Source organism: Lepidochelys olivacea (assembly GCF_965140295.1).
Source record: "Lepidochelys olivacea isolate rLepOli2 genome assembly, chromosome: 10".
Taxonomy (NCBI): domain Eukaryota; kingdom Metazoa; phylum Chordata; order Testudines; family Cheloniidae; genus Lepidochelys; species Lepidochelys olivacea.
Window position 1 is genome coordinate 26,070,530 of NC_140420.1, and position 14,554 is coordinate 26,085,083.

The 14,554-nt window shown below is 43.1% G+C and overlaps 1 protein-coding gene across 1 annotated transcript in view; it reads right to left on the minus strand.

Annotated features, from left to right (window-relative positions):
* The window catches only part of ABAT (4-aminobutyrate aminotransferase), a 122,851-nt gene that overhangs the window by 35,150 nt on the left and 73,147 nt on the right, over window positions 1-14,554 (minus strand). Inside the window, exon 6 of the mRNA XM_084641821.1 lies at window positions 1,609-1,658. Within this exon, the coding sequence (XP_084497947.1) occupies window positions 1,609-1,658 (50 nt within the window). The remainder of the gene's footprint in view (window positions 1-1,608; window positions 1,659-14,554) is intronic.

Sequence of the window (14,554 nt, forward strand, 5' to 3'; positions counted from 1 at the left end):
TCACGGCTGAGGATGTTAGGGAGATTCCCAAACCTGAGACGTCTTTTCTAGGTGACAAATCTGAGGAATTGTCAGAGATTGAAGTGTCACTAGAGGAGGTTTTGGAATTAATTGAGAAACTTAACAGTAACAAGTCACTGGGAACAGATGGCATTCCCCCAAGAGTTCTGAAAGAACACAAATGTGAAATTGCGGAACTATCGACTATGGTTTGTAACCTATCCTTTAAGTCAGCTACCGTACCCAGTGACTGGAAGATAGCTAATGTAACACCAATATTTAAGAAGGGCTCTAGAGGTGATCTGGGCAATTACAGACCAGTAAGTCTAACATTAGTACCGGGCAAATTAGTTGAAATAATAGTAAAGAATAAAATTGTCAGACACACAGAAGAACATAAATTGTTGCGCAAAAGTCAACATGGTTTCTGTAAAGGGAGATCATGTCTTACTAATCTATTAGAGTTCTTTGAGGGGGTCAACAAACATGTGGACAAGGTCCCTCACCAAAGGCTCTTACGTAAATTAAGTTGTCATGGGATAAGAGGGAAGATCCTTTCTTGGATTGAGAACTGGTTAAAAGACAGGGAACAAAGGGCAGGAATAAATGGTAAATTTTCAGAAGGTAGAGGGGTAACTAGTGGTGTTCCCCAAGGGTCAGTCCTAGAACCAATCCCATTCAACTTATTCATAAATGATCTGGAGAAAGGGGTAAACAATGAGGTGGCAAAGTTTGCAGATGATACTAAACTGCTCAAGATAGTTAAGACCAAAGCAGACTGGGAAGAAGAACTTCAAAAAGATCTCACAAAACTAAGTGATTCAGAAACAAAATATAGCAAATGAAATGTAATGTGGATAAATGTAAAGTAATGCACATTGAAAAAAATAACCCCAACTATACATACAATATGATTCGGGCTAATTTAGCTACAACTAATCAGGAGAAAGAATCACCCTCTTTGGAGAAATGAAAACTCTCCTTGAGAATTCACTGATCTGGTCTTTCACATCTACACAGTGTTGCTGAGCTTTTGGGTTCAGACTCTCATACAGTTCAGGGCTTAATTTGGAATCATGCAAGGTTTTCAGTTAAGTTAATTCAGCTCATCATCCCATGCATTCACCCACATGCACAAGCTAAACTGTTAAAAGTCAAATTAAAAAATATATATACAAAAATCATGGAACCCATGACCTTCAGAAAGGCCATGGCAAAAAAGCAGATTGAATTATAATGCAATATTATTCAAACATCTTTCATGTTGGATTCCCTCCCATAATTTCCACTTCATAGGCAACAAGGGTGTAGGATGCTGTGCTTTCTGAAGACTCACACTGCTAACCAATATATTCACATTATCTGCATAATTATTCCATATCTGACGTCCCAGTCCTTGTCCTCAAAGGACACCTGCACAACACCTTCAAAAGACAAGCCTGGGAACATAAATTTACAATTCGGCTAGACACTGAAAATCATGGACTTAATAAAGACACTGAATTTATGGCCATTTTTTAAAAGTTAACACAAGATAAACCAGTAACAAGGGTGGGAGGGGTGAAGGACTGATTTAATTATTTTGTGTCTTTTATGCAAACCACTTACCAAGTTCTGTGGCTGCTGGAGAAGTTTTATCAGAGATGGATGGCTGTAACCTGAAACAAAAGAAGGAGACTATTTCCATCTGGTTTCAAGTAGCCTTTTTGAGATTTATTCATCAGTATGTACTGTAGTTTAGAGAGTAACTTTATTTACTTAACTTGCTTTTTTCTTAGGGCATGGCTACACTTGCAGATAGAGAGCACTTTGAGTTAAGCCAGCCTTCAGAGAGCGCAGTAGGGAAAGCGCTGCAGTGTGTCCACACTAACAGCTTCAAGCGCACTGGCGTGGCCACATTTGTGGCACTTGCAGCGCCTTTGGGAGGGGTGCATTGTGGGCAACTACCCCAGCATGCCAGTGACTGCAATGTGCTTTTCAAATGGCGGGGTGGGGAGTGGAGTGTGACAGGGAGTGTTGTGTGTATGTGGGTGGAGAGAGAGTGGGTATTTGGGGGACTGAGAACATGTCAGCATGCTGTCTTGTAAATTCAGACAGCAGCAGACCCCCCTCCCTCCCACCTCTCTCTCTCTCTCTCTCTCTCACACACAGCATTCCACACTAATGGTTGCTTTGTCTCAGAGCAGATAAGCAGCCAGCTATCAGAAACAGAGCTTTCAATGGGCATATCCGCATTCCTGCAGCAGTTCAAAAACAATGACAAGAGTGGCCTCTTGACTTAAGGGGATTATAGGACGTTTCCGGAGGCTGATCAGAGTGCAGTAATACAACACCTTGTTCACACTGGCGCTGCGGCGCTCCAGCGAAGGTGCAGCAAACATTATTCCACTCGCCGAGGTGGAGTAACAGCAGCGCTGTAGCCGTGGAGTCAGAGCGCTCTACGTGCCTTGCCAGTGTGGATGAGTAGTGAGCTAATGCACCCGGGGCTCCTGTATTGCGCTGTAACTCGCAAGTATAGCCAAGCCCTTAGTGTCGTCTCTAACCTTTGCCTGTATTAAAGTATTAAAGGTTGGTCCCTTTCTAAAGTGGCACAAACCGTTTTTCCCCTATGACTTACATTCTCTTCAGTAGCTGTGGGACAAATGCAGCATCTGATTACAGGGACGCGTGATACCACCAAACACTCTGGTGTAAGACTTCATTGAGTGTTAGGGCTTATCACCAAATTGACAATTAGGTTGAAATGGACACAACATGATCTGTTGTCCTATTAAAGTTTGATTAAAACAGATAACACAGTTACAGACAGTTTGAAAAGGAATCAGGCCCATAGGTGACATATGTGAATCTTTCTTGTATAAATGAAGCTCTTTCATGATTAATCTTTTTAACCATCAGTTTGAAGTGCTGCCATCCACTTGAGTGGTGGAAATTTGCTTCCTCTTCACTCTGGGATTACCATGTTAACACTTCCCATTTCTCTTTAGTACCACATGTATCTGTCACCCACTTTCTTTTACTCAGAATGGTGTCACTGTTTGCTAGATCAGTGCCACTAACATTTTTCGGCTCAGATTCTATTACTGTAAATGTTTAGAAAGCATGCACTGTGGACTGCTTATTTTCCCACTCTGAAGAGATTCTTTCCAAGAACAGAAGGATAGTAATCCTAACCTTGACTTGTTTGAGTAAAATGACCTTCATCAAGCACTGAACATTGTATTTTCATACACACTCATTTGTCCACTCAAAGTCATCCTGGAAAATTATGCTCCATCCTTATGCTTGTCAGCCCATACTAGTCCATCGCTTCCAAGCACAGAAGGGATGAATATCATATAAATATCACGCAAAAGTGGCCAATGATCACAAAGTGGGAGGAGAGGACCCCTAGTAGCATCATTCCACCTATCACCCCTGAACTTGTGGAAGTTCTTACACAAAAATGGCACATAGTTTGGGCTCTTGGGTTTGGTGAGGGGGTATCTGATATAACCCCTGGCAAAGTAGCATATTATATCCAAATGAACAATATGAACTGACACTGGATAGCAATGGAGTCTGGTTGCTCTAGAGCTATAAGAGTTCCTTTGGCCAATGGACAGCAAGAGCATCCAGCGACCTGTCACTCAACAGCAGACCCACAAGTTCACTGTTCCCTATGGGAACTTTTGGCCAGGCCCACTCCCCCAGTGACATGCTGCCTCAGGAAGCCAGCTTCAAAAACATGAAGTTATGAGAGTTATTGATTCCCTTCCCACCTGTTTTCTTCCCCAAAGGGAATAACAATTTGCAGGAGAAACAGCACTTCATTTAATCAATACTGAGGACTTCAGTAACTCATCCAGAGGTTATGGCCCTACTACAGGAGTGGGTGGGTAAGGTTCTGTGGCCTGCAGTGTGCAAAAGATCAGACTGATGATCATGATGATCCCTTCTGAACGTAAAGTCTACAAGTCTATAAAGGAAAAACAATGCCAAGCAAGTCTGCATTAAAATAGTTGTGGGTGACAACTACACATTTACTGAACTCCTAGGGTAAGTTCATTTAGCTATTACAAGTTTCATTACATAATGCAGCCTATCACAGAATTATGGACCAGATTTAATTATGGATTTTTTGTCCGTAATAAAAAGGTACAGTTATAATTCAATGGCAAAACAGCACTGTTCTAGCGAACGTTTTGTACAGATACCAACAATGCTGAGGCCTACTCAAAAGTGAGAAACACTAGGCATCGCGCAGAGGTCTGCCAATGGCTTGACAGCTCTCTCTGGCACATCTGTTACATTTGGATAGCATTCATAACTACTTGCCCACATTAAGCATTCATTTCACACAATCTCTGCAAGATTCTGCCTTTTTAAAAAAAGAGCATATATTGGGTCACATTCTTAGCCGTGTCTTCATTTGTGCACATGCATATACATAAACCCACATTTTGCAGGTGCAGACACCAGTGCATGATCTTTTACAATCCTAACACAAGGCGTGGGTGTGCACATGCACCAAAGTACATAGACAGGTGCATGCCAAGGCTATAAGTCAACCGTACTGTATTTGTTTGAGGTGTAACACACGCAGTAATGCACACGATGGCAGTGGAGTGTACAAGTCTTTGTAACATGTTATAACAGTGGTTCACCTCCATTACCACTAGAGATCCCTAGTTATGAATCACTATTTAAAGTCAAGAAAACCAAACCAAAACTTATGTTAGATGTGCTGGTTTTATCATCTTCCATCATGCTGGGGACAGGAAGAGAGAATGACATGGCAGTCGTCACTGCCTTTCTGCAGAGACATCAGGAATAGGTGTTTCCATACCTCAACGACTGGCTGATCAAAGGTCGCTCCAGGACACAAGTGGAAACTCAGGTCTCGTTTATCAGAACCACCTTTGAGAACCTGGGTCTGTAAAATCGACTCTGTCCCCCATCCAGAGGATAGAGTTCACAAGGGCGATAATGGACTCGACCCAAGCCAGGGCATTCCTCCCACAGGTGAGGTTTCAACCCTCAACGACATGATCCAGGGAGTCATGCAGTTTCCCACCACTACCATGAGAAACTGCCTGAAGCTTCTCGGGCACATGGCAGCCTGTACTTACGTGGTACAGCTCCAGCCACTCCAGTCATGGCTCGTGTCAGTCTATCGACCAGCCCTGGACAGCTTGGACAGGATCGTGACCCTGCCTTGCCCTATCCTCGATTTGTTCTGGTGGTGGACCAATGCCCAGCAGGTGTGCTCAGGAGTCCCTTTTGCTGCCCCACAGCCAACCCTGTAGTTGGTGATGGACGTGTCAGACTTGGGCTGGGGAGCTCATCTGGGGGACCACAGGACTGAAGGCCTCTGATCACAGGCAGATCTGCGCCTCCACATCAATGTCAGATAGCTCAGAGCGGTGTGCTTAGTGTGTCAGATATTCTGCCCTTTCCTAACTGGACAATAGGTATCAGTCGTGATGCACAATATGGCTGCAATGTTCTATATCAACAAACGGGGGTGCACGCTCCTCTCCCCTATGCCAGGAAGCCCTTATTCTATGGGACTTGTGTGTAGAACATTCAGTCCACCTGCAGGTGTTGTACCTCCCCGGGATTCAAAACGAGCTGCCGAACCACCTCAGCAGGTCATTTCGCAGCCACGAGTGGTCCCTTTGCCCGGACGTCACAAATTCAGTCTTCCAGAGGTGGGAATTTCCCCTAATTGACCTCTTCGCCACGCGATGCAACAGGAAGTGCCAGCAGTTCTGCTCCTTCCAGAATCATAGCCCAGGCTCCACAGCACATGTGTTCCTCTTCCATTGGGGAGCGGCTCTCCTGTATGCATTCCTGCCGATACCGCACGTTCACAAGGTCCTGCTCAAGATCTGCAGAAATCGTGCTCAGGTCATACTGATAGTACCGGCCTGGCCCCATCAGCACTGGTACACATCCCTCTTAGACATGTCCATGGGAGCCCCGATTACCTTGCCAATCTCCCCGGACCTTCTCACAAAGGATCACAGATGTCTCCAACACCCAACCCTACGGACACTCCATCTTACAGCATAGAGGCTCTACATTTGAATCCATCGGAACTTTCCTGTTCAGACCAGGTTAGACAGGTCCTCCTTGACAGTAGGAAACTCTCGATGAGAGCCACGTACCTTGCCAAAAGTGGAAGAGATTTTCAATCTGGTTGGCGCAGCGTGACTCACCCCCGACACTAGCCTCAGTGCTGCACATTCTAGACTACCTTCTATATCTGAAGCAGGAGGGTCTCTCGTTGACTCCTATAAGAGTACAATTGGCTGCCACCTCAGCCTTCCACCCGGGGATACAGGGCCGCTCGGCTTTTACTAACCCCATGGTCAGCCGCTTCCTAAAGGGGCTCAACAGGTTGTACCCGCATGTCCGTCAACCAGTTCTGGCCTGGGATCTCATCTTGGTCCTCTCTAGGTTCATGGGGCCACCTTTTGAGCCTTTAGCAACATGCTCCCTGCTCTCTCTCTCCTACAAGGTTGCGTTCCCGGTAGCGATAACCTCGGCCAGGAGGGTGTCTGAGCTCAAGGCCCTAACTTCAGGCCCACCCTACACCAGGTTCTTTAAGGACAAGGTTCAGCTCAGGCCCCACCCTGCTTTCTTTCCGAAGGCTGTCTCACAGTTCCATATCAACCAGGACATCTTCCTCCCCGTTTTCTACCCTAAACCTCATTCTAGTAACAGAGACTAGACAGGGAGCAGAGACTCCACACTCTGGATGTCCGCAGGGCGCTGGCCCTTTACACTGAGAGAACGAAACCATTCAGGAAGTCGGTCCAGTTGTTCGTGGTGGTGGCTGACGGGATGAAAAGGTCAGTCGGGTTCATCCCAATGCATTTCATCATGGATCGTGTCCTGTATCCATGAGTGCTATGACCTGACAGATGTTCCTGCACTTCCAATCACGGGGCACTCTACCAGGGCGCAGGCTTCATCTACAGCGTTCCTGGATCAGGTTCCTACCCAGGACATCTGCAGAGCAGTGACATGGTCTTCTATTCACACTTTCGCTGTGCATTATGCGATGACCCGACAGGCAATACTCCAATCAGTGGACAGCTCCGACCCCACCTCCTAAATTTGGCTTAGGAGTCACCTGATTGGAATGGACATGAACAAGCACTTGAAGAAGAAAAAACGGTTACTCCTAGTAATTGTTGTTCTTCGAGATGTGTTGTTCACGTCCATTCTAACACCCACCCTCCCACCCGTCTGTTGGAGTAGCCAGCAAGAAGGAACTGAGGGGGTGGTGGGTTGGCAGGGCTCTATATTAGGCGCCTGGGAGGCGCGACTCCAGCGGGCACCCAGGCCGATCTGACGGATTCTGCTAGGGGAAAAATCTTCCGGCCAACATGCACGCGCACACACCTGATTGGAATGGACATGAACAAGCACTCAAAGAACATCACTGGCATTCAGATGAATTTTCAAATAAATAGCTGACTGTAAAAATCAACTGAACTAAAACCAGCGATTTCTTTACCTCTGGCCCAGACTGGAACTTTGAGTCCTTTTTAACATATTTTTATTTTAATAGCAACCCTCATTAGAGACCAAGATTAAATCTTGGGCTATCTGTTTCAGCAATCAATATTTAAACTTCTGCATTAATATTTCTCTTCCCTACTGCAACATCTTCAAGAGAATACATTAAAATGTTAAGACCCAACTCTTTGATAGAACCTGGAAATACTAAATATGAAACAAATCTCATATGGCACACGGTTCATTTGTTACAAAGCAACACGTCTGAAGGTAGCATTAGACAGAAGTTAAGCTATGCTAACTGCTGTAGAAACTCCAGGAATTTCTCTGAACTGGGAGATAAGTCATGATCAAATTTTGTTTCAGAATTTAAAAAAAAAAAAAAGGACCCATAATGTGGGTCTCAACCCACAGTTGAGAACCCCTGTCCTAGTCACACCTTCTCAAGGCTTAACTTTTTCTTGAACATCCCTCCCACTCTATACATCAGACACTGCAGTGCTCCACCACCTAACACCTAAATGCATCTTTTCAATCTTGATGACCAATACCACGCACACTGGGCTAAATTCTGATCTCAGTTATTCTTGTGTAAATGCAGAGTAATGTCAATGAGGTCAATAGAATGACTCAATTCACACCAGTATATCTGAGATTAGAATCTAGCCTTATATTTTAAAGGAGTCCCTAACAAAGACACTACATAGGAACACCATTTTTTTCTTGAATTAAGTTGCTCTGAAAACACTGCCTACCTCCTGTTCTCCTCTCTGCATGTAGCTCGTTTTATACTAATTTCTCCTTATCTCTGTTCCAGCAATACAGTACAACATCCTTCACTTGTCACTGATCATACAGCAGATAATTATCTTTCAAAGAAGAAAAATCTGGAAGCTGGGAGGTATCAAGGAGAGAAAAACCAACTTCCTAACACTCTAGTTTTTAAGTACCAAACACATCATCCCACATTCTTGCACAATTAATCATCACACATTTCTCAAACGCAAGAAAAAGGAAAAGGGAAAACTATATTAGAAACCCCTCCACTAACCCACATACTAATGAAAACATCTCCCTAATTTTCTCTAGTACAAAATTGCATAACCACAAGTGGTAACTATGTACATAACTGAAAGATATTGCTTTCTGAACTGGACTGAAACCAAATGGAGCTCTTGCTGCATTATGTTTTTTTTTTCATATGCAGTGATTGGAATAGTGCTGTAAAAAGTAAAGGTGGTTCTTAACAAGAACATTTAAGATATGATGAGCAACTGTATGTTATACTAGTGTCCAAAGTCTCTCCTTTAGATTTGATAGTGGGCATGATACAAAACTCTGGTATCTGATCAGAGATCAGACTAAGTTTCATACCAGAAACTAAGTCAGTTGTGTGGAGAACAAAGTCAACTTCTTTAAAAAAAAACCCACCTATTAATTATGAAAAAACAATGGAAAGAATGGGAATGATTTGAGAAAAAAGTATAAACTTCAGCACAGGGTAGAAAGGTCTTATTATTTGGAACCTTTATAATATAGATTTTCATGGATATTTGGATTTATTTAGATAAGTGTTTATCTGATAAAACAAGTCCACACTAAATTAATAGCAAACACATAACCAAGTGCTGTAGAATCTTAGACGAACACATTAATATATAAAAGGAAACCAACATGGTGTGCTACCATTTCCACCTAAAGAGGCCCAACAACAGAACTCCTCATGCCGAAATGAGAGCTCTAACACAAAACAAGAATAAAGCCAACAGGCTTTCAAAAACTTAAATATAAATCTGTCCTGTGTTCTGATACACTAAACAATGGCTCTGACTGTTCCAAATGCATGGCCTTTCCACTGAGAATGCCCTCATACTATGGCTACAGGTATGTTAACCCCAGGAACCAACAGCAAGAAAAGACTCTCCAGCTCTTACAGTCTGTGACTGGATATGGGTGATCTTTTAAATAACTCCATCTCAAGCTATTTAGGACTTTATAGATTGTACTTGTGATGGGTTCGGTCACAGAGACCCCCTTGGGACTGTCACCTGATCTGCTGAAATTACCTCTGAGCCCATTTTCCCTGCAAGTTTGAGACTTCCAGAACCCAGTCTTGTTGAGCCAGACATGCTAGCCTGCTGCAACACAGACCCAGGGCCTGGTCCATGCCCACAAAGCTGCAGACTTAACTGAAAACAGCTTAGCAGGTTACCTGTCTCCAGCACCCAGACACCCAGTTCCCAATGGGATCCAAACTCCAAATAAATCTGTTTTACTCTGTATGAAGCTTATACAGGGTAAACTCATAAATTGTCCGCCCTCTATAACACCGATAGAGAGATATGCACAGCTGTTTGCTCCCCCAGGTATCAACCACGTACTCTGGGTTTATTAATAAACAAAAGTTATTTTATTAAGTATAAAAAGTAGGATTTAAGTGGTTTTAAGTAATAACAGATAGAACAACGTAAATCACCATGCAAAATAAAGCAAAAACATGCAAGGCTAAGCCTAATACATTAAGAAACTGATTACAGGTAATGTCTCACCCCCAGAGATGTTCCAATAAGCTTCTTTCACAGACTAGACTCCTTCCTAGTCTGGGCCCAATCCTCTCCCCGGTACAGTTCTTGTTAGTTCCAGCAGACATCTCAGGTGGTAAACAGGGGTTTCCTCATGACTGGCAGCCCCTTTTGTCCTGCTCCACCCCCTCTTATAGCTTTGGTACAAGGCGGGAATCTTTTGTCTCTCTGGGTCCCCACCCCTCCTTCTAAATGGAAAAGTACCAGTTATAAGACGGATTTCGTTATCAGGTGACATGGTCACATATCACTGTAAAACGCCTAGTCTCCATTCCCCATGGGCTGGCCCACACGTACTAAGGAAGGCTTTCCAGTAACTAAGGCCATTTACAACTGATTGTTTCTGGAGCACCCTTAATGGTCTCCAATTAATAGGTTTACATCAATGATACAAGTTTATATCTTATTCTCCTAACTCCAGATATAGAAATAATACATGGAAACAAATAGGATGAACACACTTAGTAGCTTTCTAATGACACCATACAAGGGGTATTTAGCGTAAAGCATATTCCAGTTATGTCATATTCATAAGCATATTTCCATAAAGCATATGGAGTGCAACGTCACAGTACTCACACACTTGCAGAAAGATAGCCAATGCAAAGCAGAGAGCAGATTGGGTTATGAATTCACTGTGGCTCACCAAACTCAAGAGAAGAGCAGCTACGTTCCATACTAGCTGAAGGTATCAAGTGTTTGTTATGGGTAGCCCCAACCAGAGTGCATATACATAATCTAGCCTGAGAGTTATAGGACATTGATCAATGATGCATAGTCTGCTTTGGAGAGAAATGTTGCCAGCCATTGGTGACTATACCACCTGTGGTAGCTACTTCTTATCTGTGAATCTACAGCCTGTAATGGATCCAATGTAACCTTGAAACAGGTATCTATATTGGTAAAAGCCAGACAAACTCCTGAAGTCAAAGCTGTACTCTCAGCCTTAGCCTGTTCAACAAATGCTTTCCTTACCTACTAGCATCAATTTGTCTTAACTCATCTGAGCCGCAGCCAGTTCGCATGCACCCAGTCTCTTCCTTTTGCTATCAGATGCTGTTCTTTCCCATTGTTTAAATTAGAAGAGATGTAGACCTAAAGCACTGTTATCACTGCAGACCAAAATATGTTCCCTAAACAGCCACAGATATACACTGAACACAAGGGTCACAAAATGGAACCCCAAACACAACACCCTTGGGAAGAAAAAGCACCTATTACCTACTCTTTGAGCACTCCAGACAGAAGGAGCAAACCTCTGAAATACTATTCCATCAACAACAGTAAGTCAGTGCAGGAAAGACAATCAAGCCTTGTGATCAGTGGTAGCTTTAATGTATGTTGTAACTTATGATTTTATTTTCTCTGTACTGAAACTTTGAATTCCTATGGTTCTGCCTGTCTGCAGAAGCATTTCTGTTTTCAGAGTTGCTGTGGCGTATTACAGCTGAGACCATGCACTCTCCGGGTTCCTTCTTGCTTTCCTAAACTAAAACAAGAGAGTCTATTTGAAACTGAAAAAATATATTCTGCCCTTATCACAGAGAAACATTACAGTATTGCAGGCTGCTGATAGGACTAACTAAATCAAGGATGCTTAACTTATGCCCATCACTTGTCAATGGGACTACTCGCATGCTTAAGGGTAAACAGACATGTAGATATATGCAGTACCGGGGCCCTAGTATATCTATTTTAAAGTCTGATTTTAAAATAATGTAAGACCCAAGGCAGGGACCAGCATATTATTTTATACTCCCTCTCTTTGGTTATTTGGAAACCTCATTTTCCTTGGTACTGACAGTCTTACTTCATATTGATGTCATAACTAAGCACATCATGCCTCTAAATTCCTTGTTCTAGTTTCATTATAACAACCTATCTTTTCTTTCCAAGCACTGACACATTAGACTAACATGAGAGAGGATCAATTTTAAATTTTAAATACTGTTTTGAACATTTTGGTCTACAATGAGTAAAATCTCAACAGTATTTTAATTGTGTGTCATGCTACCAGGAATCATTTAAGATTATTATGAAGAAAGTAGATCTGGTTACCCAGCCACAGACAACACAACTGAGTTTGCACTGAATCTATCGGGGAAGTATCGGGGGTATGTTGGAGGGAATAAAGTGATTATCTGCTGCTGCTGAAAAACTACCTGCTGTATGAGAGACCTCCAGATTAAACCCTATGGAACGCTGACATGAACAGAGACAACTATCCAAGAAGCTTAGATACTAACTTTCATATTGCTTGTAAAAATGTGTAAATATGCTGCCTTTATTCGGATGCCCCATCCTTCTCCAAAGCCCAAATTCAGAGAGTGTCCTCTCCCCATTCTCTTTCATTTTTCCATCCACACACAATGTCCATCCTAACTCATGCCATCCTCTTCTTATTCTCCATACCCCAACCCCTGCCATTCTGACCCCCTCCTCACATTGTTCATTCTTCTCTCTCCTCTGGTATATCCTGTTGCTTCCCTACTCCACACACAAACCCCAGACAATTGAGGTGGAGTCCCTGAAGCCTGACTCTTTCCCAAAAGCAGGCTGCTGGATTTGTGGTCCCCCAAGCATTTCTGAGAAGGACTTACATCCATGTGAGATTGATAACTCAGTTCCTCTTCTTGCCAGTTAATCATTACATAAATATTATCAACAAAGAAAAAGTCCAAGAAGCAGAATATAATGGACATTTAGGCTAGAATGGCAAGGAGGTGGCATTCTGTTCTGCTGCCAACAAGGGCACTTGAGTCAGCAGCCTCAGGGCTCCCATTCTCCCAGTTTATGTCTACACTGCAGTTAGACACCTGCGGCTGCCCCGGGCTCACAGGGCTAGCTAGGGCTAAGCGACTGTTTAATTGTGGTGCAGATGTTCAGGCTTGGGCTGCAGCATGAGCTCTGGGACCCTCTCACTAACCAATTCATCCCTGTTGCTCAACCCCAGATCCAAAATGGATGAACCTCTAGTTGTTTCCTTGTCTTTATGAAAAATTGTATATGGGGCGTATGCCATAAGTGCTCCAATTTCACCAACCCGCCAGGCAGACCTTATAACAAGAAATGCTGTTTTCATAGATAAATGAACATAGGAGCATATTGCCATTGGTTTGAATGGAGGTCTAGTAAGAGAGTGTAGGAAGAGGCCAGGGTTCCAAGTCAGGATTGGATCCCGTACGTGAGGGTAAAGATTTTGGAGGTCCATAGGAATCGTTTCATGAGAGGGTGGGTGAAGACGGAGTGGCTGTCTATCTCAAGGTCATGATGGCTGCCAAATGCACATGAATGGAGCTCGTGGATAACCCCAATTGAGGTCTAAAATATAGTCCAGGATAAGTGGTAATGGAGCGCTCATTGCCTCGACCTGATTGGAGGCACACCAGGATTGGAATCTAGTCCATTTGTGGGGGTAACTCGTATCTCACCTGCTATTAAAGAGTACTTGTTTAACTGACTACTTGTTTAACTGCTTCCGATCAGGTTATTTCCACATAGGTCTAGACGTGATAAATCGATTCCCGAGCACTTTCCCATCAACTCCTGTTCTCCAGCGCCGTGAGAGGCACAGGCAGAGTCAAAGGGGGAGCGTCAGCAGTTGACTCACCGCGGAGAAGACACCACAGTAAGTTGATCTAAGTACATCGACTTTGTTATTCACGTAGCTGAAGTTGCGTAACTTAGATTGATCACCCCTACTGTAGATCAGGGCTAAGTGAGACTTGCCAAAGTTCTGTTTTTCATGAACAGGAATGGGGGAAAGAAGAGCCACACTTGACTAGCCGAACAGCCCAGAAAATTTAATTCCAAGCCATACTCTCTTCTATCCTTGAAGCTCACCACTGAAAATTATGTAAAGTATTAGAATGGATATATCAAACATTCCCCCTCCTTCACCTTGGATGGGCATATCATCAAATTCCATTCACTTCCCATAAGTCTCATTTCCATGTTTTAACCCTGCTCCAAGAATGTCACCCAAAGTTGACTGAACTTCATCGCTGTAGACAGCATGCATCCAATTAACTCTTTCCTTCCCATTTCTCATTAGACAGCTACAGTGTGATAACAGAGATGTTCATATAAATCACTTCTGGGTAACAATGTAGTTCAACAAACATACTCACTTTTTTTACAACGAACTGGGAAAGGATTTTTCTAATTTACACTTTGGGGAAGAATTATTACTTGTTTTTTCAGATGTGTAGATGGGATGAAGTTTACCAAAAAGAAGAAAAGAAAGATAAAAATGGAGGGACGAATTTGACTTTGCTACAATATAGTGACCTAAGCTACCATATACTATGGAAAAATCCAACCCATTTGCTCTGTGCCAGAAGAGGATGCTAGCCATGTGGTATTAAAGATACACAGCAATGGGCAAGTACCATTGTCTACTTAAATAATCTGTTATGGAAGTTTCTTTTCCATTGACTAAGCAAGACCAGCATTTCTCA